The sequence below is a fragment of the Neofelis nebulosa genome, chromosome 2 (assembly GCF_028018385.1).
Source record: "Neofelis nebulosa isolate mNeoNeb1 chromosome 2, mNeoNeb1.pri, whole genome shotgun sequence".
Taxonomy (NCBI): domain Eukaryota; kingdom Metazoa; phylum Chordata; class Mammalia; order Carnivora; family Felidae; genus Neofelis; species Neofelis nebulosa.
Genome location: NC_080783.1, coordinates 21,247,301 through 21,273,135, shown reverse-complemented (window position 1 = coordinate 21,273,135; position 25,835 = coordinate 21,247,301). Strand labels below are relative to the sequence as shown.

General features: G+C 43.9%; 1 protein-coding gene and 1 long non-coding RNA gene across 9 annotated transcripts; one reads left to right on the top strand and one right to left on the bottom strand.

The window, feature by feature from the left end:
* The first annotated feature begins 31 nt into the window (after positions 1-31).
* On the top strand, positions 32-22,787 carry TMEM169 (transmembrane protein 169). 7 transcript variants are annotated; one of them, XM_058705728.1, is made up of 5 exons: positions 50-140; positions 744-803; positions 2,870-2,926; positions 17,344-17,708; positions 20,047-22,787. In XM_058705728.1, the coding sequence occupies exons 4-5, from the start codon at positions 17,438-17,440 to the stop codon at positions 20,667-20,669; spliced, it is 894 nt and encodes a 297-aa protein (XP_058561711.1). In that variant the 5' UTR covers positions 50-140; positions 744-803; positions 2,870-2,926; positions 17,344-17,437; the 3' UTR covers positions 20,670-22,787. The 7 variants fall into 7 exon arrangements, with proteins under 7 accessions (XP_058561702.1, XP_058561726.1, XP_058561711.1 ...); XM_058705711.1 differs by having other exon boundaries at positions 54-140; positions 612-803; XM_058705719.1 differs by lacking the exon at positions 744-803 and having other exon boundaries at positions 32-140.
* LOC131498458 (uncharacterized) lies at positions 37-25,835 on the bottom strand. 2 transcript variants are annotated; one of them, XR_009255439.1, is made up of 3 exons: positions 25,746-25,835; positions 24,922-25,095; positions 37-409 (listed from the first exon to the last, which is right to left on the bottom strand). It is a non-coding gene; the product is annotated as an uncharacterized LOC131498458 (long non-coding RNA). The 2 variants fall into 2 exon arrangements; XR_009255438.1 differs by having other exon boundaries at positions 37-406.

The following is a 25,835-nucleotide window of genomic DNA, read 5'->3' as shown; positions in this document are numbered from 1 at the left end:
CCCGCCCCCGTGGCCCCGCCCCGTGGCCCCGCCCGCACGCCGAGGCAGGTCCCCAGCCTCCCAGCGGATGGCTGCTCCCGGGAGGCGGCTTCCTGACTCCGTCTGGGTCCTCCGCCAGACTTTGTCCCCGGCACATGTAGGTGAGACTGCGTGTTCGTTGCTTTTTCTTTCTTTCTTTCTTTTTTTTATTTCGATGCCATTGTGGGGACCGGAGGAAGGGAAGCAGACAAAAAGCGGGCGTGTGCTCTCTCACGAAAAATTCAATCCTCAGTGCTATAGCTCTCGTGGTTAATTAAGATGAAATCTCCAGGGCATCTGGGGAAAGAGAGGCTGCAGCTCGGGAGCCCTGCTGCGCCCGCCTGCCTCCGACGTCCATGGATGCTCTGGCTCCAGTGGCTGTGGACCTCTGCTGGGAAGGAAAGAGGCAGGATTAGCCGCGGGGGAAGAAATCTGGCCTCCAGATCCTTTCACCCTTTGGAAGAGACCCCGAGGAGGCGGTGGGGGGAGGGAGTGAAGGGTGCCGTTGCAGTAATCCACAGAACCAAGATACTAAATGATTTTAAAAAATAAACTAGAACCCACCTCCAACTCGTCTCCCTTTCCCCGCCCAGCAATGAACAGAAGAGGCAACATTTACCAGGTTTGAGATCTAATCCATTTCAGCCGGGCAGCATAAATTGATGAGTCTGCGTGCTGCCTGCAAGATGTGTGTGTGAGATCCTATCCTCCAGTTCATTCCTTAGGGAAGCGAGCATCCTGAGGATGGGGGAAATTTCTTACCGGCGGTTTGATACCCAGTAACGGTGAGTTATTATTATTCAGATCCTCCTCCATATCGTCTAGCTTCATGCTGTCAACCCACCAGAGTGAGCTTATACCTGGACTGGCCTAGTGAGACGTGGCCTAAGAATTTGGCAGATCTAGGGGATGTGTGTGGTGTTGTGGTCTTCACAATCCAGGCAACATGCTATTTCTAAGTCTGCAGTCAGAGTACTGTATTTTCCCCTGCAAGGTATTGAGATGTTGTAAAAGCAAACAAATGCCATCATTCTTTTGTTGGGCCCACCCATCAGCTGGTTATTCACAAAGCTAATTAGAAATGGGGTTTGTTGAAAGTGGAATCAGATATCACTTCCTCTCTGGCCCTCCATCCCCCTGCCCTTCTCTGACCTCCTTTAAGAAATACTTGCCCATCTGTCTTTGCAGATGACAGCTTCCAATCTACACTCATTAAAGAAGGGAAGAAATCTCTTTATCCTCCCATTTGCTAGATAGTGATTTGATTCCAGTGACAAAGTATTTTTCTTAAACAGGAAGAGAAACAGTGAGTCAATTCTGAGGGCTTTCCTATTCCAGAAAATTCCATGCTTTCTTTCTTGGGAGCAAAGAGCACCTTAAATTTCTTTTAAAGATAATTTTATCAAAGATAGAATTTAATGTGGTTTGAGACATGGTTTGGACCTGTGGATTCACAGAGCTCTGGCTGCCCAGGTGGGTCAGTGTGTGCCTGACTGTGCTGCACCTTTGCTCGGCAGTTGGGCTGGGGGCTGGGAATTGAGGGATTCTGCAGTCCTCCAGTGAGAAGGTGACTGCACTAGCTTTAAGCCAGTTTTGCCTCTTGAGGATGACAAGGAGCCATTCCTTGGGTGCAAGGAAGTTGCAGTCTGAACAGTCAGAAAGCTCTATTTTCACAGTCCAAAGAGAATCAGTGATTACGAGAGATGTGGGGTCTCTTTTGAGAGATCCTCTGTTAAAATGAAAGGGCCTGTGCTCTTTGCCGCTGCCTCTCACTTCACTGAGGGTTTGAAAGTCTGATTAGCCCCAAAAGGCCCGGAAGTACAGAAACAGCTGCCTCTTGGATGCTCTTTGCTTCCAGATTTTAATTCTGGCTCCTGTGTGAGCCATCTCCTCTGTGGGCATCTATGCCAGGCTCCACTGACATTCCTTTGGCCGAATCGAATGCTGCCCTGTGCTCTGCATCACTGCCCCCTTTGTCCTAGGGAAAAAGGCATCTCCAGGGCCATGATCCTTCCACACTCCCCCTCTGTCATACCCTATTAGCATTGACTATTGACTCCCTTCATCTTCTGAGATGCTCACGCATCCCCCCCCCCCCCCCCCCCCCCCCCCCCCCCCCCGTCTGCTGGCTCCTACTGAGGCCTGTGAGACTCTCAGCATTCAGGGAATCTCGGTGCTAAAAGAATGTCAATGAGGCATCTCATCACTTCCCACCTAGAAGAAAGAGCAGGCCTGAACCAACTCACCTAAATAAGATTCTTAACCAGCTTTTTCTTAACCAGTATTTTGCCAATATTTATTGAGTATCTGCCACATGCTGGGTACTGTTTAGGTGTGAATCATACGGTATGGGGGACAGTACAGTTAGGTGTCCTGGCCTTTGGAGAGCTTTTTTTTTTTTTTTTTTTTTTTTTTACTGTTTATTTATTTATTCATTTGAGAGAGAGAGAGAGAGAGAGAGAGAGACCAAGAGACAGTGCGAGTGGGGGAGGAGCAGAGAGAGAGGGAGACAGAGAATCCCAAGCAGGCTCTGAGCTGTCAACACAGAGCTCGATGCGAGGCTTGAACTCACAAGTTGTGAGATTGTGACCTGAGCCAAAACCGAGAGTTGGATGCTCAACAGACTAAGCCACCCAGGCGCCCCTTGCCTTTGTAGAGTTTTTATTCTAGTAAATATGTGTGACGGCAGTGGGAATGGAAGGGTAGAAGGGGTATATGTGTCATGGGAGGTAGGACAATAAACAAATAAAAGATTAGACAGTGAAAATCCAGTTTTACAGCTCTTCCCAGTAAGATGTGCAAGCTCCTTGTAACCCACTACTGTCACTAACAGGAACTCTTTCCTCTGTAGACAGTCAGATGCCTCTGGATGATGAACCAGCCACAGTGTGAAGGCTTTTCAGGACAGGTAGGTTGAGCAATGACAAGAGAAATACTGCTCCCAGGACCATGAAGGAACAGGGTATAATCTAACTCACAGCCAGTTTGCAGCAACTGGCAAGAAGTTGGGAGGTTGGCAGGTCCTGTCGCCTCATTGTTCCGATCACTTGTCATCAGTCTGAGCTAAATTCCCTTCCACCTTTACATTGGTGCAGCTGTCTTGGCAGGGGCCAGTGGTAATTTTCAGTGGTAAAATAGTTAACATTTTTTTTTCCTAGCCGGCCTATTGCATCTCACGGTGGTAAAACCACAATGCTACTGGCAGAGTATGGAGACTCCAGACAGGTGATAAGTGGCCCTTTGGGTGACAGATACAGGAATCAGAGAAGAATTGAAAGAGCAGTAAGGCTGGAGCAAGGCACAGTTCACTGCAGTAATAGTAGAAATTAACTTGAAAATGATCATGCTCTACCCTTCCAGCCCCAGTTCAGGTTCCTTGGAAGAGGGAGATGTGTCCATATGGGAAAGGTACAATAAAACAACTCCTGGGGGGTGGGGAATAAAAGAAAACCAACCAAACAAACAAAACAAACAAATAAAACTCCTGATTGTTCTTAAATCAATGGCACAGGGCACCCTGACTTGGAAACTGTATAAACCAAAGGTGGCAGAATAGCAGACCATTTATGTTCTGTTTTGGTTATTTGTGTGGTCATTTATTTAAATTTGGACTAATCATGACAATAAAATCAGGAACTTTCACACGAAATTCCAGACAACCCATACCAAATGGGCCTGCATTTCTCTGTGAAAGCACTTGGTTGAATAGTGGGCTTGGTGGGTTGAAGAGAGGGATATGATAACTTCCTGTTTCAGACAAGACCTGAACTCTTATGCTTACCATAGCCCCCACCACTCCTTATTGTAGCCAGATGTTTAACCTTGTTGTCATTGCCATTTATTAGCTTTTTTCCAGCCATAATTCATCCATGTGAGTTACTTTCCTTCCTGCAATTAATTGCACATAAGGGCAGAGGCTTCAAAGCTTCCTGGTTTCTCCCCCCCCCCAAGTTCTGCAGGGTATCTGGATGGGTTTGGAGAAGGCACTGGATCACGTTTGCTCCTGTGACCATCTGGGAGCAGAGAACTGTGAGCAGACTCCAGGAAATTATGCCTAATAGTCAGAGGTCCTTGAACCAGCAGTGGAACACCACTCTGGAGGTGTGTGTTTTGAGCAGGGCTGGGGGCAATTAGTGACTGAGTGATTGGAGGGGGACTGGCCAGCAGGAAGCAAGAACTAGAGTCCTTTGTGATGACTCAGCCCTACAAAGGCCTTATAGCTCGATAGGGATGCTCATTTTGTGGTGTTGTGAGTCTTTGGGCTTTTACTGAATGCCTAAGAGCTGTTGGTTTTCTTTTAATAAAACTGCTTTGGGGACACTGTTGGCTAGCTTACTAAAGCAGAGAACACTATCTGTCTTAGTCTGTCCAAGCTGCTATAATAAAAATACCATATACTGGGTGGTTTAAATAACAAATATATTTTTCTCATAATTCTGGATGCTGGAAAATCCAAGATCAAGGTACTGGCAGATCCAGTGTCTGGTAAGAGCCTGATTCCTAGATGGCCATTTTGTTGCTGTGTCTTCACAGAGTAGAAAGAGCAAGAGAGTTCTCTGAGGTCTCTTGTATAAGGACACTGATCTCATTTGTGAAGGCTCTACACTCATAACCTAATCACCCCCCAAAGACCCCCCACCTCCTCATACTGTCACTTTGGGGGTTAAGATTTCAACACATGAGTTTTGGAGGGCCACAAACATTCAGTCCATAATAGTATATAGTAGTATATGGACTTCTAGTGGGTTTTTGGTGGGGCTGAGCCAACATCAATGTGACATCCTTTGTACTCGACGGCTGAGTTGGTTTTTTTTTTTTTTTTTTTGAGGGGGGTGTAGGGACAGAGGGAGAGAGAGGGAGAGAGAGAGAGAGAGAGAGAGAGAGAGAGAGAGAGAGAGAATCACAAGCAGGTTCCATGCCCAGCACAGAGCCTGATGTGGGGTTCAATTTCACAACTGAATGAGATCATGACCTGAACCAAAATCAAGAGTTGGACACCTAATGGACTGAGCTAAGCTTTAGAATTTCTGGCCCACCCGGGAAATTAAAAACTGCTTAAACCAGCCATTACCAGGTATGATGTCATTTTATGCTCTAACTTTGAAATGTGTATCAAGATCTGCCTATGCATCAGGGCTGACAAATTAGAACACAGCAAAGAGATTAAGACATAAAATAACTTCTTGGACAATCCTAGTATATTAGGTAGGAGTTTTGTATAGCTGCCTTAAGAGACCAAAATAATCCTGGATTAAAACACGGAAAATACTTTTCTCTCATATTACAACCCAGAGGAAGAGAGTTTATGGCTGTCCCAGCGACTTTGATTCTTTCCATCTCAGTCCACTGTCATCCTTAAGGGGTTGCTTTTGTCTGCATGGCTGAAAATGGCTCATCAAGTTCACATTCCAGCTCTCAAGAAGGTGAAAAGAGGAAGGAGAGGGCCAGGCAGGGAAGTTGCACACATCACATCTAATCACATCTTTCGGCCAGAGACTAGTCCTATGACCACACCTAGCCTCAAGGGATGCTGGGACATGTTATCTTTAGGAGGGAAGTAATGCGACCAGCTGAAACCTCCATTATTGGAGGAGAAAGTGGATACAGGAGAACCACTTATCAACTGAACCATAACGGGGCTTATTAAGCACAGAGGAACTGTTTAATGTCTCTTTATTAAACTTTTCTTCAGCCTCAGTTTTTGACAAAATCAGGCTAATCTTTAATTGCTACCACTTCAGACTGCCCCTCCCAACCCAAATCCTTAATGCAGTCACTTAAAATTTTTTTATTGAACACCTTTCGATGGCCTACTTATACAATACCATTTCCTAGAGCCTATAGTCCAGTAGAGGAGATAAACAATAAACAAGTAAAATAACAAGTAAAAGTTACAGATGTTGATAAGTCTTGTACGTGAAATAGGCTGTTGTGAGAAAGAATAATGAATAGCAGGATGGGAGCCTAGTTGAAGGTTTGGTGTTGGGAAAGCTTTGGAGGAGGTGACAAGTGAACTGAGACTTGGGAGATAGAATGATGGTGGCCATGTGACACGACGAGATTGGAGCAGATACCAGGCGAGGCACACAGTATTTAAGGCCTCAGGTGCTCCTGAGGAATACATAGGCAGCCGAAGTGATTGTAGTATAGGAGGTATGTATGAAGGAGGTGGTATATTGCATAGGATGGCAGGGTGGGGAGGGGCCACATCACACAAGTCCTTAGGCCACCAGAAAAAGTTTGGATCTTATTTTATACCCATGAGAAATCACTGGAGGTTTTAAGCAAAGAACAGCATGATTTTATTTGTTTTCAAAAGATATTTCTTACTGCTGAGTGGACAATTGATTGGAAAACAGCAGGAGTAGGAGCCAGAAGACAAGAAGCATTTTTTAGAACCACAGATGAGAAAGGATGGCCCCTTAGACAAGAATGGTAGCAACAGAGATGGGGAAAAGTGATGGATGAATTTAAGAATGCTCTGGAGAATTTCCATCAAGAGTGACTTAAAACCAGTTATTTTATGCATACGAGTCTAAGCATGCTCTTTAAAACCTAGTTTTCCCTTGGGATGACTGAGAATCCAGAGTTAGTGGTTGATTGAGGTTAATATCATGCTGTACTATATCTGTTAATCATTGGACTGTGCCATAAGTGGAGAATATGCAAGGCCAGCCTTCCAGAGAAAAGAGCAAAGCCCTGTCTCTCCTCTGAATTCTATTGATTATGAAGCCTTGGAAACAGGGGAAATGTGTTTCACTCTCTCTTTTATGGAATCTAGAAGGAAGGAGAAATGTTCAGAACCTGCTTCTCAGATCAAATATTAATGGAATAAAAATGATATTAACCACATAATAAAGTGGACAAAAATGGGGAAGATAACTAAACCTTCCTTTCTTAAGTTATATCCTATTTCTGAATAGGCATTTTCCTTTCTGCTCTGTTCTATCAGATCAAAAGGACATAGTGTCTACTACGTGTCCAGTCACAGGGTCTTACCATGGGAGGTGAAGAAGTATAAGACAGTTCCTGATTTCTAAAATCTTATAATCTCCCTGGGAAGATCAATGAAAACTAATGAGGTCATTCATACTCAATACAAGATGATATGAAATGCTACATAATTAAGCACTGAGAGAGCATAGTACCAATAGCAGAGGCTACTGAAATACAGAGTAGGAGAAGGCAAAAGAAAGGGATTAGAAACTAACATTAGTGAAGTATCAATCCATCCTAGGCATTTGACCCTTGAACACTTAGTCCATTGTCCCCACTGTTCTGCAACAACAGGACTGGGGTGGGGAGAGCCGGGTGTGCTGGGGCAGTCACAGAAGGGGACACCAGTGATTGAGTCTGTCTTGCCCCAGGCTTGAAAGGGGTGGAGGAAAGTGAAGATGGTGTTAAAAGCAACATAAGTAGATGTGTCAACTAGTCATGCTGTGGGGAAGGGGCAAAATTGCTACTGAATCCAAAGGTGGGGCATGAACTGGAGAACCTCAAACACCAAGCAGACCCTTTAGATATATTTTAGTCCAGAATGGCAAGATAGTGATGATTACTGGACAACATAAAAATGATGTTTTGTTCTGTTAATTACCATTTAAAATGGTTGATGAAGGATTCTGGAACGAGAGGCTGAAAAACCAGCTTGGAGGAAGTAGTAGGAGAGCTGTGCTCCAGCGTGGGGTGGGGTGGGGGAGTAGAGATTCAAAGGGAGAGATGAACAAAGAGATTTCCTGGGAATGATTGGCAGGACTTAGAGACAGATTACTATTAGAGACGTGGGAATATATCCCTAATATGCGAAACGGACTCATCAAAGACAACTCTAGGGGTTTAAGTATAGAATCTTGGGTAAATGTTGGCAGGCAGCATGGCCCAATGAATAGAACATGGGCTTTGAAACTAGCAAACCTGGGTTCAAGTCCCAGCCTCATCACCATGTCACCTTGAGCAAATTACTCCTCTAAATGGGGATAATAATCATACCTATTAAAAAAAAAATAGTACCTACTTGATTGGTTTGCTGTAACAATTAAACAATATGATTACACCAAGGAGTTCTGTTTTTTACTGATTTTAAGTCCAAATGTCCTCACTTGTAAAACAGTATTTGTTTTATAAGATTGTTGTGCCTGAGACAATTGTATAATGTCTGGCACATAGTATTGTCCAAAAAATATTAAAATATAATTAAATAGGAAAATGCATATATAAGCAATTAACAAAGAACCTAACAAATTATACAGTCAGTAAATGTTATCTTTTATGAGTAGGAACAGCATAAATGTTGTAGGGTTTCCTTCTTCATCCCTTTCTCCTTTCCCTTCTCTGTTTTCCTATCCTCTTGGTAATCTAAGAGGTTAAGTCTGCTAGAAATAAAAATGATGAGTTTGGTTTGAACATGCTCAGCCAGACATGGCAAGATATTTAAGTGGAGAATATCTAGATGATATATTAATTCTATATAATTAATTCTATATTTGGGCATTCTTGGCATAGAGGTATCGATAGTCAGGAAGGCTGCATATTTCAACAGGAAGAAGAAAATGTGCTGTTGAGAATAGAGGGCAGTCAGTTGAGAATTGAGTCTCAAGAGCACTGGCTATTACAGTTGAAGGAGACAAATAAGGGAGTAGAGGCAGACTGAGGGCATGAGAAGTAGCAAGAGAATGACGGGAGAAAGTCAAAGGAAGGGGGCGCCTTAGTTGGTTAAGCAGCTGACTCTTGATTTCGGCTCAGGTCATGATTCATGAGTTAAAGTTGTGAGCTCAGAGCCTGCTTCAGAACCTCTAGGTCTCTCTCTCTGCCTGTCTCCCACTTGTGCTCACTCTCTCTCTCAAAAATAAATAAACATTAAAAAAAGGAAAGAAAGAAAGTCAAAGGAGGTAAGGGAAGGTTCAAGAATGACTTGTAAATAAGAAGAATCAGATGGTAAAATGATCACTGCGGTCACACTGGTGACTTTCAAGGCTGTATTCCACCTAGAAAAGAGTGGCTCTATCAGCAAAGGGAAGAGCAATGAGGTTGAGATAGCAAAAAGTGAAAAAACAAACACAAATCAAACCAAGAAAGCAGAAATACAAACTCATCAGCTGTCTACTGCAACCACCACTAACACTTGACTTCTAAATCTTGGTTGGGAAATTCTGGGCTTTGAAGTTATGCAAAGGCTTATATTCAAGTTATCACACTTCTTTATATAATGGTGAACTTGTTGAGATGTGGAAATGAAGTAACGTGTAAAAAACTTACCTTACAGCCTGGCACATAAGGCTTGGTAAATGCTCATTTCCTGGCCTGTTCCTTATCTCTCCAAATGACTTACCTGTTTGTGTGTGTGTGTGTGTGTGTGTGTGTGTGTGTGTGTGTGTGTTGGAAAGGAGTTTGGGAGTAGGGAGAAAAAGATGGTAAAGGGAACAGGACATTGGGAGGAAAACTGGTAATGAGTGACTATAGATTATTTGACGAAGAAGCTTAGTTGTGAAAGGGAGAAACAGGACATCATATAGAATAAGTGGCAAAGTGAAACCAGTTTTTCTAGGCAGGGAATTCTGGGATTGTTTGTAGTTAAAACGGAACCAGTGAAGGGGAGAAGTTGGAAGTATTAGAGAGGGAGAAAATCAAGGATGTGGAAGAGGTAGGATCAAGAGTACAGTTGAGGGGCGCCTGATTGGCTCAGTCAGAAAAGCATGTGACTCTTGGTCTTGGGGTCGTGAGTTTGAGCCCCATATTGGGTACAGAGATTGCTGAAAAAATAAACTTAAAAAAAAAGTACAGTTAAAGTAGTCAAGAAGAAAATCTGCTCCCAGATCACTCACTCTGGGGGAAACGAGACACTGTTGTGAGGAGACTCATACAGCCCATGGAGAGGCCCAGGAGGAACTGAGTCAGCACCATGTGAGTGTGCCATCTTGGAAGCAGATCCTCTAATCCCATCCAAGCCTTCAGATGACTGCTGCCCTGCCATTTTCAGAGACCTTGAGACAGAACCATCCACCTAAGGCACTCTCACATTTCTGACCCACAAAAGCTATTCACGGGAGAGCCACAAAGTTATTAAGAGAATTAAATTGGCAGAATACTAAAGGGTTCAGAGACTGTCCAAAAGAAAAAAAGGCCTTGGGATCCCCAAATTCTTTAGGTAGAAAGCAGACTAAGAAGCCTATCCACCACTCAGCTGAGACACTCCCAGATTCCCGACACACAGAACTGTGTAGGGTATAACACGGTTGTTTTTTTAAATCTCTAAATTTGGGGTAATTTGTTACATGACGATCGATAACTAGTATACTTTGCTCTGAGACACATCTGATCAAATGAGATCAGCAAGCAAATAGAATTAAAAGGTTCCCACAAATTTAGGAAAAACCTTGATAACAAGTAATCACCAGAAATAGTTTTAAACCTGTTTGATCAACAACTGCCTATGTGAATATGCTTTTGGATATTCCCAAAAAGCATGGTCGACCCATCAGTGAAAGCCCCAGTCGGCCAGTCAGGGGCAGATTCACTAACCTCATTGACTTTTTTTTTTTTTTTTTTTTTTTAATTTTTTTTTTTTCAACGTTTTTTTTTTTTATTTTTTTTATTTTTGGGACAGAGAGAGACAGAGCATGAACGGGGGAGGGGCAGAGAGAGAGGGAGACACAGAATCAGAAACAGGCTCCAGGCTCCGAGCCATCAGCCCAGAGCCTGACGCGGGGCTCGAACTCACGGACCGCGAGATCTTGACCTGGCTGAAGTCGGACGCTTAACCGACTGCGCCACCCAGGCGCCCCCTCATTGACTTTTAGAAACAAGATACTGACTCCAACGGGCTGGTTTCCAAAAGCATCACTACTGAGGGAAGTTGTTGTTGATCAATTGGACAGCTTTACAACTCGTTCTGATGGCTACTTTTTACCACAGCTACAGAGTCATCTTTTCCTAAGTTGGTGGAACCATTTAGTACTCTCAAGCTCCAAGCATGCATTTATTTTGCCCTACCACATCCCCCTAGGTGCCACCCTCTCAACAATGAGAGAGAACAAGTTGAACAAGAAAAATGGGGTTTGCAAGTTGGCCTTCTCTCCTCTAGTCTTTGGAATTCCTATCTCCCTCTAAACATGTTAGTACATCTTAAAAGAAGAGGAAAGGGGTATAGAAGTGAACCAAAATGGTGAAGCACCTTCTTCCCGCTCTGGGGAAGCTTTGGTCCTTAGAAGATACCTTTCCTCAGCCTGAGATGTGCTTGAGGGCTCCACCCCTGGTTTAAAAACTCCCACTGTGTAGAAGGGTCAGGGAAGGCCCTTCGCAGGCTGCCTGGGAAACTCCAGAGGAAAACAGAAGCTCTAAGTTGGAAAACACTGGATTAAACTAGTCTCCTGTCAACCTTAAAAATAGAATATCTAGTTATTTTACCAGCAGAATGAGTTTATGCAGGAATGGCAAAGGAATTGCAACTCAGGACAAGCAAGCTATGATGAACCATAGACAAGTCCCGAGAGACAAAGGGAAGGTCCGCTTTTACTAGGTTTTAGGAGGAAATTGGGGAGGGTTGTTTTGAACAAGTTCATTGAAGAACAAGAGTTCAAGGCTGTGGCAGTTTCTCATTGGCTGCAAGCAGTGGTTAGTGAATTGTTGCTGGGGCAGAAAAAGATCCGCCTTCCTTTTCATAAAAGCAGGAGATAAAATTCCAAGTGAAAAATGGCCTTAAGATAATTGTCCAGCTAGGGCGCTTGGGTGGTTCAGTTGGTTAAGTGTCTGACCTCAGCTCAGGTCATGATCTCCCAGTTTGTGGGTTTGAGACCCACATTGGGCTCTGTGCTGACAGTTCAGAGCCTGGAACCTGCTTCGGATTCTGTGTCTCTCTGTCTCTCCAAAATAAATGAACATTAAAAAAAAAAAAAAAGATAGTTGTCCAGATAATTCTTAATTTTCTCTTTCTGCTGTTTGCACAGGTTGCACAGGTTGAGTGATACCTGCATGACAGTTCTCCCGTCAGGTCTTCTGGACTCCATTTTAAATGAAGTTTCTTTTATTTATTTTTATACTCTCAAGCTCTGAGATTTGTACGTTAGGGTAAATATAAAGTGTTGTCCTCAGAGGTCACCCACATCCTAGAATTACCTTGGTATTGATGGGGTTTGAAGTGTTGGGGTTCCAAGCTGATGACCAAGAAAGAATTCTTGAGACGTCTTCGGTGCAAGAAGGTAGTTTTATTAAAGCACCAGGACGGGACCCGTGGGCAGAAAGAGCTGCCCCAGGATTGTGAGGAGTGACTGACTATACGCTTCGGAGTTGGGGGACATAAAGGCAAGGGAAGTTACACCTGTGGGCCTTCCAAAGGCAAGGGCATATGCCAAAAGAAGACTCACAGGATTCTGGAGGCCTGGCTGTTGTCAGGCTAAGGTTGTGTTTCCCTCTAGCAAAGCGTTAACATTAAGACAGTTAGGAGTTCTTGAAAGAAATGTTACATTCTGCTTGCACTGAGTCTTTGTCTATGGGCTGCAGGTTATAAGGAAATTTAATTTTATCTACCATTTCCTTCTGCCTTTGTTTCACACATCAGCATGACTTACCAAGCATCAGTTTTACTAGAGGACTTGCACCAGGGAAAACATTTTTATATTAAATACAGACTCTTAGAAAGTAGAATTCAAAATTCACAAACATTTTTATTTTTTATTTATTTTTTTTCAAAGTTTATTTCTGACAGAGAGAGAGAGAGAGAGCGAGTTAGGGAGGGGCAGAGAGAGAGGGAGACACAGAATCCGAAGCAGGCTCCAGGCTCTGAACTGTCAACACAGAGCCCGACGCGGGGCTCGAACTCACGAACCATGAGATCATGACCTGGGCTGAAGTGGGACGCTTAACCAACTGAGCCACCCAGGCGCCCCCACAAACATTTTTAATAACAAACCTCTAGCCTTAGGGAAAGCTACAGCCTAACCTTCCAGACCTTTCTGGCTGGATGTCTACTCTCTTCTGCACTGGGGCTACTTTGGTAGGAGAGCACTGTTTGAGCTTCTTGATACCATTAAGGCAAACATAAATACTCCTTAGGGTACTGTCAATATTCTAGTGATTGTGTTGTCTTCTAGATATGTTTATTTCAGGAAGCCTTTGTGTCCTGGATCTCTCTGTTCTTAGGTGTGTAATCTAAGATGTCTTTCAGTCCGGCCACTTGCATGTGTAAGATTGTGAAGATAATGAAGCTCTTTCTGTTTAAACAGCCTCCCCTTCCCCAGGCAAAGTCAGGCTGTGAGGACTTCCCATAATGTTCCACTTACACCTGTGGGCATCTTCAGTTCTGTCACTTAGCACTTTCTTTGTCCCAGTCCCTGGGCAATGTGTTCCAGATACCTGCAAGGTGATTAGGACTAAGTACCTGCAATCCAGTGGAGAGACTGAGAAGAAAATTAACAACTGGAGGACAAAGGAGAACCTGGGCGAGAGGGCAGTAAGCCAGAGCTACTTGCTGGGAAGGTAGTTCAGCCTTTCAGGGGGAAAAGTCGTTCCATTGGTCTTAAGATGCATCCAAATTTTAGAAACATTAAGATGAGGAAAAAAAATGTGTGTTTTGGCATTTGAAGAAATATGATATAGAGTCGGCCTTGTAACATGATAATATCAAAGATGCATAATTTTAATACAGGAGCTTTGCTTCAATTTGAGTAGCGCTTAGAGCCTAGGTAGATTTTTTGTTCTGTTATTTTTGCCCTCCTGGCAGAGCCAGCCCACTAAACATTAGGACCATTTAATACAAATGAGAGGAGAAGCCTTATTACTGAGCATAAAGAGAAACCAAGGAGTGTGTATGTGGGATTGAAAGAAAGGAAAGGGGCGCCTGGGTGGCTCAGTCGGTTGAGCGTCCAACTTCGGCTCAGGTCATGATCTCACAGTCTGTGGGTTCGAGCCCCGCATCGGGCTCTGTGCTGACAGCTCAGAGCCTGGAGCCTGCTTCCAATTCTGTGTCTCCCTCTCTCTCTGCCCCTCCCCTGCTCATGCTCTGTCTCTCTCTGTCGCAAAAATAAATAAAAAAACTTAAAAAAAAAAAAAAGAAAGAGAGGAAAAACTCAGAGACCACTGAAAGAAAATGAAGACTTGGAAACTGAGAACAAAAATAACAGAAAACTGGCAACCTGGAGTCCTAGAGAGTGGCCAGTGTCCAGGATCCTGGGGTGGCAGGGTTATGAGTAGAATCTAACAATTCTCAATGAGTTGTTTGTGAACCGGGGAATTTGCTAAATAGTTTTTACCAAGTATAAACAGGTATTTATTTGGTAAATAGTTTAGAAATTTTTCATATTAATAGAAGTTGTTGTTGTAGTCAGATATTTTCCCAGTATAATTACCAATCATATTAGATAACAACAAGGCTGTTTGCCTCCTCTACCCAGTTTAAAACTGGGTTTGTTAAAAGTGCATGTGAGGGGGGCATCTGGGTGGCTCAGTTGGTTAAACATCTGACTCTTGATTTGGGCTCAGGTCATGATCTCACAGTTGGTGAATTCAAGCCCCACATCAGGCTCTGTGCTGTTGGTTCAGAGCTTCCTTGGGATTCTCTCTCCTCTCTCTGCTCCTCCCCTGCTCTCTCTCTCTCTCTCTCTCTCTCTCTCTCTCTCTCTCAAAAATAAATAAATAAACTTAAAAATTTTGGGGGGCACCCGGATTGCTCAGCCGGTTAAGCTTCTGGCTTTGGCTCAGGTCATGATCTTGTGGTCCGTGAATTCGAGCCCCGCATCAGGCTCTGGGCTGACAGCTGAGAGCCTGGAGCCTGCTTTGTATTCTGTGTCTTCCTCTCTCTCTCTGCCCCTCCCTGTTTGCACTCTGTCTCCCTCTTTCTCTCTCAAAAATAAACTTAAAAAAATGAAAGTGCATATGAGCATTCTGGTTAGTAAAGGAAGAAGAAATAAGATAAATGGAATACCACTATTTTGTAACTCCTGATGAATTAATTGATAGGTCTAGCCAGTAATCACCAATGGGTACCAATTTCACAAGAAATGGCCAAATTGCCATTAGGTGCCTTCACATGGTAGTACAGAATGCCCTCTATAACACTGTCTGGCCAAAACAACCAGCCAGAAACATTCTAACATGAATCTGATCAAGCCTATCTAGCTACCAATTTAGAGGAAATACATGGTTCAGAGGAACACCCTACAGGAATGAGATTAGCAAAATCTAGGTCATGGCAATCTGCAGGATAAATGACCCGCCTTCTTTAACAAGGAAATGGAAAAGGAAAAAATTGGAGGGTGAGCATACAGACCTGCACTGTCCAACAGAGTAGTCAGTAGCCACATGTGGCTATTTTTAAATTGGTGAGAATTCAATTAAAAAAAAAAAAAAAAGCAATTCCCCAGTTTATGAGTATCATTTCTAGTGCAATGCAGAAATTCTAATGGACAGCATTGCTATAGACAAACAATTGTAGGATCTGTGTGCATTGCATAGACCTTATTTGGATCCCAATTCTAGAAAATAGACTTTAAATTGTTAAACAGAGAAATTTTAAATGACTGGATATTTGATGACATTAAAGAATTGTTTTTATTTTTTAAATATTTAAATATTTATTTATTATTTATTTATTTATTTATTTATTTATTTATTTAGAGTGGGGGGAGGGACAGTGAGAGAGGGAGAAAGAATCCTAAGCAGGCTCCACGCTGTCAGCACAGAGTCTAACGCAGGGCTCAATCCCACTAACTGTGAGATCATGACCTGAGCAGGAATCAAGAGTTGGATGCTCAATCGACTGAGCTACCCAGCTGCCTCAAGAATCGTTTTTAAAAAATGAGGTGTGATGGGGTGCCTCGGTGGCTTAGCTGGTTAAGCGTCTAACTCTTCATTTTGGCTCAGGTCATGATCCCACAGGTTCATGAATGTGGGATGAAGCTCTGGGCTGTCAGTGCAGAGCCTGCTTGGGATTCTTTCTCTCCTGTCTCTCTGCCCTTTCCACTGTGTGTGCTTTCTCTCTCAAAATAAATAAACTCTACAAAGAAGCTCTTTTTAAGAAATGAGGTGTGATGATGATATTGTGGCTTTTTTTTTTTTTTAAGAGAGAGAGAAAGCATGCATGCGTGCAAACGCAGGAGAAGCAGAGAGAGAACATTAAGCAGGCTCCAGGCTCAGTGCAGAACCTGACTCGGGGCTTGATCCCATGAGCCTGGGATCATGACCTGAGCTGAAATCAAGAGTCAGACACTCAACCGACTGAGCCACCCAGGCACCCCTGTGGTCATCTTTTTTATAAAAAAAAAAAGAGTCCCTGTATGTAAGAGGTACACACTGAAATAGTTAGATAAAATGGTGTCTGAGATTTGCTTTTAAATAAATTGGCTGTGAATATTTTGATTACTGTTGAAACTGGGTGAAAGGGACAATGAAATTTCATTAAAATTGTTCTCACTTTTGTACAGGTTTGCCTCTTTCTAGAATAAAAAGTTTCTCCATTTACATATGTTTGAAACTGTTCATAATGACATATTTTTGAGTTTCTGTTTCTGTTTGTTGTTGTTGTTTCAAAAAGCATATGAGCACCTAGCTGCCTCAATATGACTAACTGGGAATTTGCTAATTTCCCCCTCTTTAGTAGCAGCACTGAAAACATTTCTCTCCTCTTAATGGTTCAGTGTACCCAAAACACAGGCCAATCAGTGTCTTCTTTAAAAGGTGTTATATAGACTTTTCTCTGTCCCTACCTCTCTTTACCTGGAGGACAGAAAGAGGAGAGAGAATCTTAAAAGTGGAAAAGTGTACATCCTCTCTACTGGTCTCCCAGAATGTGATAGGACAGATATCAGGAATTTTCTGGGATCTTGGCCAACAAGAAGCCAGGAGATGGGTGCCCTTCATAGAATAACACCATGGTAGACATGGTTGGTGATGTTGTGCCGTCTTTGGGGAGCTTACTGAAAGGTGCTTTCATCCACTTGAGTGTAGTTGTAATGCAGGTCTCGGCAGCCAGAAGCCTGTTTGGTGGGAGTGACAATAGTTTTTAACTCCCATTTATCTATAGGGCTTCCTCACCCAACTTCCTTTTACTCAGCATCTGGCTAAACTGAGGAGCTTTGCATGACATTACAAGGTTGTGTAAATGACAACGTATTATTGCAACACACATACAATTTTATTCACAGGAATCCAATTTCGTGAGAGTATTTCCGCAGCACTCCCAAAATACAGTGTTATGAGACGCAAAGGGAGGAGAAGGCTTCTGCCAAGTTGAGAATCATTTCCCAGACCCCTTTCCATCTCACCCTACTTGCTTCCTGTTGATGGCTTTGCTTTCCTATTTTATGTGGAACTTATTGGTGGAACATCTTTGCATAGCCCCATCCAGGAAGAAGCTCTGTGATGTGTGGGTCGTGAGTTTGCTCAAGCAAGTCAGACTCTTCACAAGGAATAGCGAGACGTGAGGACTGGGATGGAAGAGCTGGCACCAGTAGAAGTCCAGGGACAGCTCCCAAGCCCCCACCAGGGCTCTCTGAGGAAGGCCATGGCCGCTGCCCTCGCCCTGGATGGGGAATCCACAATGGGCCGCCAGAAAAAGAAGAGGAAAGAGTCCCGCCCAGAATCTATCATCATCTACCGGTCAGAAAATGAGAAACCGGATGAGGAGCCTGGGGAATCAGAAGGTGGAGACCGACCTAAAGAAGAGGAGGGGGATGATTTCCTAGACTATCCTGCAGATGATGGTAAGTCCCTGGGGCCACTTACTTAAAGCCACAGGAAGGAATGAGGATTCTCCAGAAGATAGACAGGGATTCCCTCAATGACCTATTTCTTCTTGTTGATACAGTTCTTCTCACAATGTTGCAGTCTTCATTCAACAAAGGGACAGTATTTATTAAGCATTTACTATGTTCTCTTTTCAGTGATACGGAGATCTCTGTCCTTTCTGAACTCCTAGTGTAATAGAAGAGACTGACTTATACACAGAAATTAGTAACACGAGGCGATTATGCTAATTATTTAATACACGTAAGATAAAGAAGCTGATAGTTGACTTTTACAAGAATCGGGAAAATGCAAATTACAACAGCAAGAAGTTACGATATCCCTTTACACATAAGTTGGCCAAAAGTTGGGTAAAATATGATAACATCAATCTGAGAAAATGGATATACTCTCATATACCTCAAGGAGAAATGGAATCTGCTTTACCCACTTTGTAGGGAAGTTTATCAGTATTTATTAAATTCCAAATATGCATATCTTATCGTCTAGAAATTCTTAGTATCTACCCCATGAAACTTATGCCCATAGGCATAAGGATGCATGTATAAGAATGTCTGTTGCTGCTAATGAAGCCGTGTACTGTCCGGATTAAGCATCACCACGCAGCAATAGACAGATGAGGTATATCTATTTGTGTAGATGCTCTAATCTCTAAGACATAGGCCCACAGTGGACAAGACAAGCAATGTCCCTGCTCTCATGCAGTTTACCTCCTAGTCAAGAGAAGACAGACAGTGAACAAGTCAGTAAATAAAAGGTAATTTCAGAGAGTGATATGAGTTGCAAAGACAATCAACCATGGCAATGGTGGAGGGCATGGGGGGAGAGATTGCATGGCTGTGCAAGGGCCTCTGAGAGTGACATTTGAGCTGATATGAAGGAGCTAGCTATGAAATGGTCTTGGGCAGAGGTTGTAGAGGAGGGGGAGCGGCAGGGGCAAAGACCCTACGATGGGAGCACCACTGGCCTGTTGAGAGAATGGAGCTATTTCTGTGTAGGGAGTATAGGGAACTGTGGGAGGACGGGCAGAGGTGTTTAAGAGGATTATGCTGGGCCTTGCGATCATAGTAAAGAGTTGGGGATTGGTTAAAAGTGTAAGGGGAAGTCAGTGGAGGGCTTTTAAGCAAAGGAGAGACATCATCCCATTTATATTTCTAAACAACCACTCTGGCTTCTCTATAAAGAGTGGATTATAAAGGGTAAGAGTGGAAGCTGATGAGAGACTGTCGTATAACTGCAGCCACAACGGCACTAACATAGAGGCCAGGACAGGTGGTAGCGAGAGAGACAGCTAGGGAAGAGAGGCAATGTGGAACTTGTTAACGGATCAGAGGCAGGTAGCGAGAGACGGGGAAGAGTCAGCAATGACTCCACAGAGAAGTAGGTGGTGGTGTCATTTACTGAGATGCGGGAGATTGTGAAATCCTTAGGTTCTGGGGGAGCAGTACAACTCTTCTATCTGAATAGTCAGAGTCCCGGCCACTCTCCCAGGACCTGCTCTTTAGGCGGGTCCATTCGGTCCCTCTTGCGGTCAGGGCGTGAGAAGTCCTGCCCATACTCTCCCCCACCTCCACTCAGAGACTACTCTCACATATGAAGGACCACGGACTTCCCTGTTTCAGTATCTTCAGCCTCACTCCAGGATGGATGGCCGAAGGATGGCCGTTTAATGGTGGTGGTGGTATGTGGGTGTGTGCATGTGGGGGGGGGGGCATTTGTGATACGGGTGGTGTATGTGTGGTGTGTGTGTGTGTGTACAGAGCTTGGGTATGAGGGCTGAGATGCCCCCAGGCATGTGAGGAAGCCTTTTCTCATGGAAGCACAGAGACAGGGCTGAGAAGGGAAGGGGAGCAGGGTGCCCATCAGTCTATACACACATGGTGCCATCTTCACACACGCTAGTAGATGCTCCCAAGCAGTATTTTCACAGCACTTATACACTAGAAATAAGATCATTCTAAAGCAGTGTCTGTGGCGAAGTCCCTCACACCTCTTCACATCACAGAGACTGTGCCAAGATTGAGGCCCAGAGAAGTGGGGAGACAACACTCTCCTGCTTCGCCGTTTTCTCAGGGCCCACCCGTGTGGAGGGAGAGTTCACTGGGGGAGTAATAAGACCAGCGGTCACCTTGCTGAGGGAGGTCCGCTCAGTCCATCACTGAATCACTGACTCTAGGACTGGGCCAGGTGCTATGAAAACAGGAACTCTTGTACCCAGCCCCCATCTCAGGGGATGACACTGTGATGAAATGCCCACTCTTCTGACCTTGGCTTCACCTCCTTAATGCCCTGCAGGTATGTGGAACATGCCTTTGGACAGCCGCTATGTCACACTAACCGGGACCATTACTCGAGGGAAGAAAAAGGGCCAGATGGTGGACATCCACGTCACACTGACGGAGAAGGAGCTGCAAGAATTGATGAAGCCAAAAGGGTCATCAGGAGAAGTAACACCTGAAGACAGAAAGGCCTGCCAAATGGGAGTTGACCGTGGGCCCCACGTGGTCCTTTGGACGCTGGTCTGCCTGCCTGTAGTCTTTATCCTCTCTTTTGTTGTCTCGTTCTACTATGGCACGATCACCTGGTACAACATCTTCCTCGTGTACAACGAGGAGAGGACCTTCTGGCACAAGATCTCATGTTGCCCCTGTCTCATTCTCTTCTATCCAGTGCTCATCATGGCCATGGCCTCTTCCCTGGGCCTTTATGCTGCTGTGGTCCAGCTCTCATGGTCCTGGGGAGCATGGTGGCAAGCTGCCCGGGACATGGAGAAAGGCTTCTGTGGCTGGCTCTGCAGCAAGCTGGGCCTGGAGGACTGTTCTCCCTACAGCATCGTAGAGTTGCTTGAATCTGACAATATCTCAGGCACTCTCTCCAACAAGGACTCCGCCCAGGAAGTAGAAACTTCCACTGTCTAAACTTCCAAGAACTTATTTCCTTCTGTGGTCCCAATAGCCTATATATCATCTTCCAATTCCAGAAGATTTGTTCTTTACATTAGCCCCCTACCCCTCTCAGTTCTGGAAAATTCTAGCCCACACTCTTCTGTCCTACCATCTTGATGGTTCCAGGAGAGCAGGGAACAGAAAAGCAATTTATGCCAAAGCAATCCAGCCATGGGTGAATTCTTCTCATTCCTTGCTCTAAAATGACCATTTATCTGGGACAGGAAGCTTAGTTGTGTGTAAGTTCAGGAGCTTGAAGATACTGGTGCCTGGAACCCAGGGGAGTATGTGACTAAAGGTGACAGGGTGAAAAGGGAGGCTCCAGGGAGACCAAGTTCACCAAAAAGAAGTAGGATGGAGAGAAACAGGAAGCAGGGCTACCACAGTGTAGCAGGGATAGTGTAGTAAAGATCTGTGTGTATCACTTAGATTTGGATTTAGTGGCATATGATTAAAAACCTATAATATCCGTAGTTCAAGTAAGATGGAAGGTTCTTTATTTCTTGTGCAGAAGTCTGGAGGCAGACCATCAGGGGACCTGATGAAGTCATCCAAATCCCAGGCTTTATTCCCCTACCATTAGTAGGAGGTAGCCCTCTTTGTCCTTGTCTTCAACACCTCTGTGCTGACTCCAGCTCCGGCCATCACACCCACCTTTCTGGCAGGGCAGAGGAAAGGGCAAAGTGCCTATCTTCCCTGTTCAAGGAGACTTCCCAGAAGTGTCACTCAACAGTTCTTGGATCTTATTGGCCAGACCTTAGTCACATGACCTCACAAGCACAAGAGACTGGGAAATGTCTTTTGGTTGGGCAACTATATTCTAGGCTAAATTTTTGGGTTCTGCTAATTTAAGCAAAAAAAGAAACATGGCTATTTCGGCAGGCATGAAAGAATCTCTGCCTCGCAGTAATTACTTAAATATATCCAGATCCCAACGTGCTAATATAGTTTTATTTATTTATTTATTTATTTAGGCCTGAATGTTACACAGAGAATTTATATATAGATACTAGCTATATATACTATGTATATGCTATAAATAGATATTAGCAGCTCATGTACTTTGCAATTAGTCTGTAATGTCATGTGGTTTCAGGGTTTTTAGGAAGGAAGAGTGAACAGTTGAATGCAATTGGTAGCATAACTTTTTTCCTGGTGGTGAAGGCAGGACTGGGCAGTGATATTTAATCTAATCTACATATTAACGATTGTGTAGGGAGGGATTGAAAACTTCCCCCAACAGGGATCAGTAGCCCTAAGCATGTAGAAGACAGAGTTAGCTTTCTGTCTTTTGGCAAGACCTCACTTACAGCCTCACTCACTCAGACCTTTCTGGAGTTTAAGGAACAGTGGCTTTCCACTGTGAAGCTTGTGTCTTCCTGGCCACTAGGGGGTGTAAACCAGATGACTACAGTTTGATAGAATCCGAACCTTTTTTCCTTTTTTTAAGTTTATTTATTTATTTTGAGAGAGAGAGAGAGAGAGAGGGAGAGAGAGAGGGAGTGCATGGGAGGGGCAGAGCCAGAGGGAGAGAGAGAGAATCCCAAGCAGGCTCTGCATTGTCAGCACAGAGCCCAAGCACTGGGGGCTTGGACCCACGAACCTTGAGATAATGACCTGAGCCAAGATCAAGAGTTGGACGCTCAACCAACTGAGCCACCCAGGTGCCCCAAACTTTTTTTTTTCCTTTTTAAATTTATTCTTGAGGGTGTCTTTCTAACTTCAAAGAATTGAATCCCAAGAGGTCAAGCAGATTTTGGAGGTTTGGATCCTCACAAGAACAGCTGGTGCCCATTTCTTGTTCATGTCTCAGGAAGAAACTGTGGAAAGACCTGCCGTGAATCAAACCAGATGAGTCAGTAGTGCCCTCTCACGGAAGGCCCGGGACATTTGCCTAACGTATGGCGAATGCCACCTTCAGAAGAACCCCTTTTGAAAACAACAACAAAAACTTAGCCTCACACGAAACGAAACAAAACTTTGTCCAGCATTTTTGAAAATAAACTTGGTGCTCTCTGGTGCTTTTGCAGAAATGTAAAACATTGAAATGAAGACAAAGAAAATAAAAATAAAATCTAATGAACATTTGTTCACAGAGCCTGTGAATGTCTCTAAAACGGCTTTGAGAGCTTCAGCCTGCAGAAAACAGATGAGCGTAGTAGCTGTCCTATGTATGTCTAACCTTCTTCATATGGACCCTTATATCTTGAATCTTTCCACTAATTTAAGGGGATTTCCCTAGGCCTCCATTAGGAAGCTGCAACCACATTTGTCACATTTTTCTGGGATTAGGGAAACCAATAGCCAAGGCCAAACATAATCAGGATCAGGACTAGGGTATAGTGGCCATGGTGGCATGGAGGAGGATGGGGTGAAGGTGAGGTTCAAGGGATTCTTAGATGAAGAGGACATGGCCTTCATCCTAGTTAGGCTCACAACCTAGTGAAGGAAATGGGCTTATAAACTGAAATCATTCAAAAAGGGCTCTAACAAGGTTTGTAAAAGCCTAGACCAGAGGCAGGAAAACTTAAGCAGATCTAAAGCGATCTCATCTTTGCTGTCAGCAAATACCTAGAGAATAAACACCATACAGGAACATTCTGTTAGCTCATAGTTATTCAGTCTTCATGGTGAATATCAGGAAGGAAGACTATGCTTTCCAACTGCTTTGCAGCCATAATACACTGAGCTGGGTCAACTATAATTGATCCAGCATGATGATGTTGCTATTTCTAAACCATCTTGTCTATTGACATTAAGCAACACTTTCATGTCAGTTCAAGTCCAAGGGGGCATAAGACCCTTATTCTGCAGGATTTTCATTTTTTTAAATTTATTGATTCATTTTGAGAGAGAGAGAGAGAGAGAGAGAGAGAGAGAGAATGAGTAGTGGAGGGGCAGAAAGTGAGGGAGAGAAAGAATCCCACATAGGCTCTGCGCTGTTAGCACAGAGCCTGAGGCAGGGCTCAGACTCAACAAACCATGAGATCATGACCTGAGCCGAAACCAAGAGTTGCATGCTTCACTGACTGAGCCACCCAGGCACCCCTCCAGGATTTTCAATATAACAAGATGCTAACTTTTAAAAAGTTTAGATGACCTAAAAGTTTCCTTGTGCCCTTGATGGCCATCCGTTGCAAAAGCTTCGTGGATAACATCATCCCCCCCCAACCTTTTAAGATGCAAACAAGCAGAAGTACTAGAATCTCTTATTCCTCCCAGGAAAGGAACCTGTACTGGAGAAGGTGTGGGTGTGAGAGCGTGGGGAAGAGGGAGGAAGAGGAAGAGAAAAGAGAAGAACTAGAAACGACATACAAGACAAAAGCACAGACATTGTTGACACAAAATGAACAAACCTTTTAGAATCTCTAAAAGTAAGAAAGACTTATTCAAGCCCAAGTGATGACAGCTGCCCAGGAAACATGCTCTTTGGAGAATGAAGTTTTTACAGGGTTATGTACTTTAAGGCACGAATCACCAGCTTAAACGCAAAGGGATGCAGGGAGTACGAGTATTGATCGGCAACTCAAGGACGAGATGGGTTCCGTCATCCACAAAGCAGATGTATGATGTACATGTGGCAGCCCATAAATCAGGTTACGTACAGTCATGCTGACTTAGTAAGAAGTCTAGAATGGCTTTCTTTGTCTATCAGGCCTTTCGAGAGTTTTTCTCTCATCAACATGAAGGTTACAAGTTTCCTTCACCATAGTGAATTTCCAGTAATTCTATCTACTTGTTACATAGAAAAAATTTTTTAAATAATATTTGAGTTTTAAAAGAACCCCTTGGGTTTGAATCAAAAGCTTGAAGTGATGTGACTTCACATCAAGTGATGTGATCATGGGCTGTGAGCACATGATCAACATTTTTTTAATTAAAAAATGTTTTTATTTTTTTCATTAAAAAACGTTTTTATTAAAACACAAGGACCAGACGTGTGGGCAGAAAAAGCTTGGGATGGTGAGGAGCAATTGGTTATATACTTTTAAGTTGGGGGGTAGGTGGGTGAAGACAAAGGAAGATTCTAAAATGGATTTTCATATATTAAAGATGACTTACAGGATCTTAGAGGTCTGGCTATTGTCAAGCTACAGTTGCTTTTTGCCTCTATCACAGCATTGACATTAAGGCAGTTGTGAGTTCCTTGAGGAATGTCATCCCCTGCCTGTCTCAAGTATTTGTTAATGGCCTGCAAGTTGTAAGGAAATTTAATTTTACTTACATCTTTTTTGCCTTTGTTCTCCTCATCATGAAGAGCCTCCCCAGTTCTATGAGCACGCTCTGAAAATGTCTGACTCTACTGGCACCAGTGCACAACACTGTCTCCCTCCAGGCCCCTCCTTCCTCATGGTATCCTTATCTTTTCAGCTTCAGTTTCTGCTTATCCCAGGCCCATCTGCAAGAGGGAGAGAATCTGGTTGGATTTGATTCCCCGGTTTGGACATAAGTTTGCAGCTACTGTGCAGATTGCCGGACCCTTCGTGCAATCACCTCTCAGCTAGTTGGTCATTCGGTATAGATCGCTGTTTTTGTGCAAGGCTAAAGCAAGCTGGGCACTTTCTTTTGAAAGGGGCAGTGAGCATGTCAGGCACTGTGACTGATAGCCCCCAGATCTAGAACACCTCCCTAGATTTGCTTTTGGAATTAAACCTCACCTATTCCCTTCCAAGCCAGCAACACTTCAGACTATTGGGAAATCCTTAGCGGGTGCTATGTCCTGCTTCCTGGCCTGTGCACGTCCCATTTCCTCTGCAAAGGAAGGAATCAATCCCACTCCTGATTGCCTGGAAATCTTCCTTCAGTAGTTGGTTCCAAAGTCATCGCATCTGTTTACTCTTTCATTAGCCCCTTTTTGAAAAACAAAACAAAACAAAAACAAAAACAAAAACGCCCACAACAGGCTTTTAGAGAAGCTAGGTGATTTTCTGGATTCATACTCCTACCCAAAGAACTCGAACTCCAGAACTCTGACACTAACTGCTGCAGGGATCACTCTCAATAACGGCAAAGGGAAGCGAATCTTTGAGAGCAACGATTCATCTTTACCTAATTCTAAAGACCTGAGCAGCTCCAGGTCCCCAAACGCCTCACCAAGGAAGGACGCAAAGTATCTGCGCATGCTCTGAGCGTCAGCGC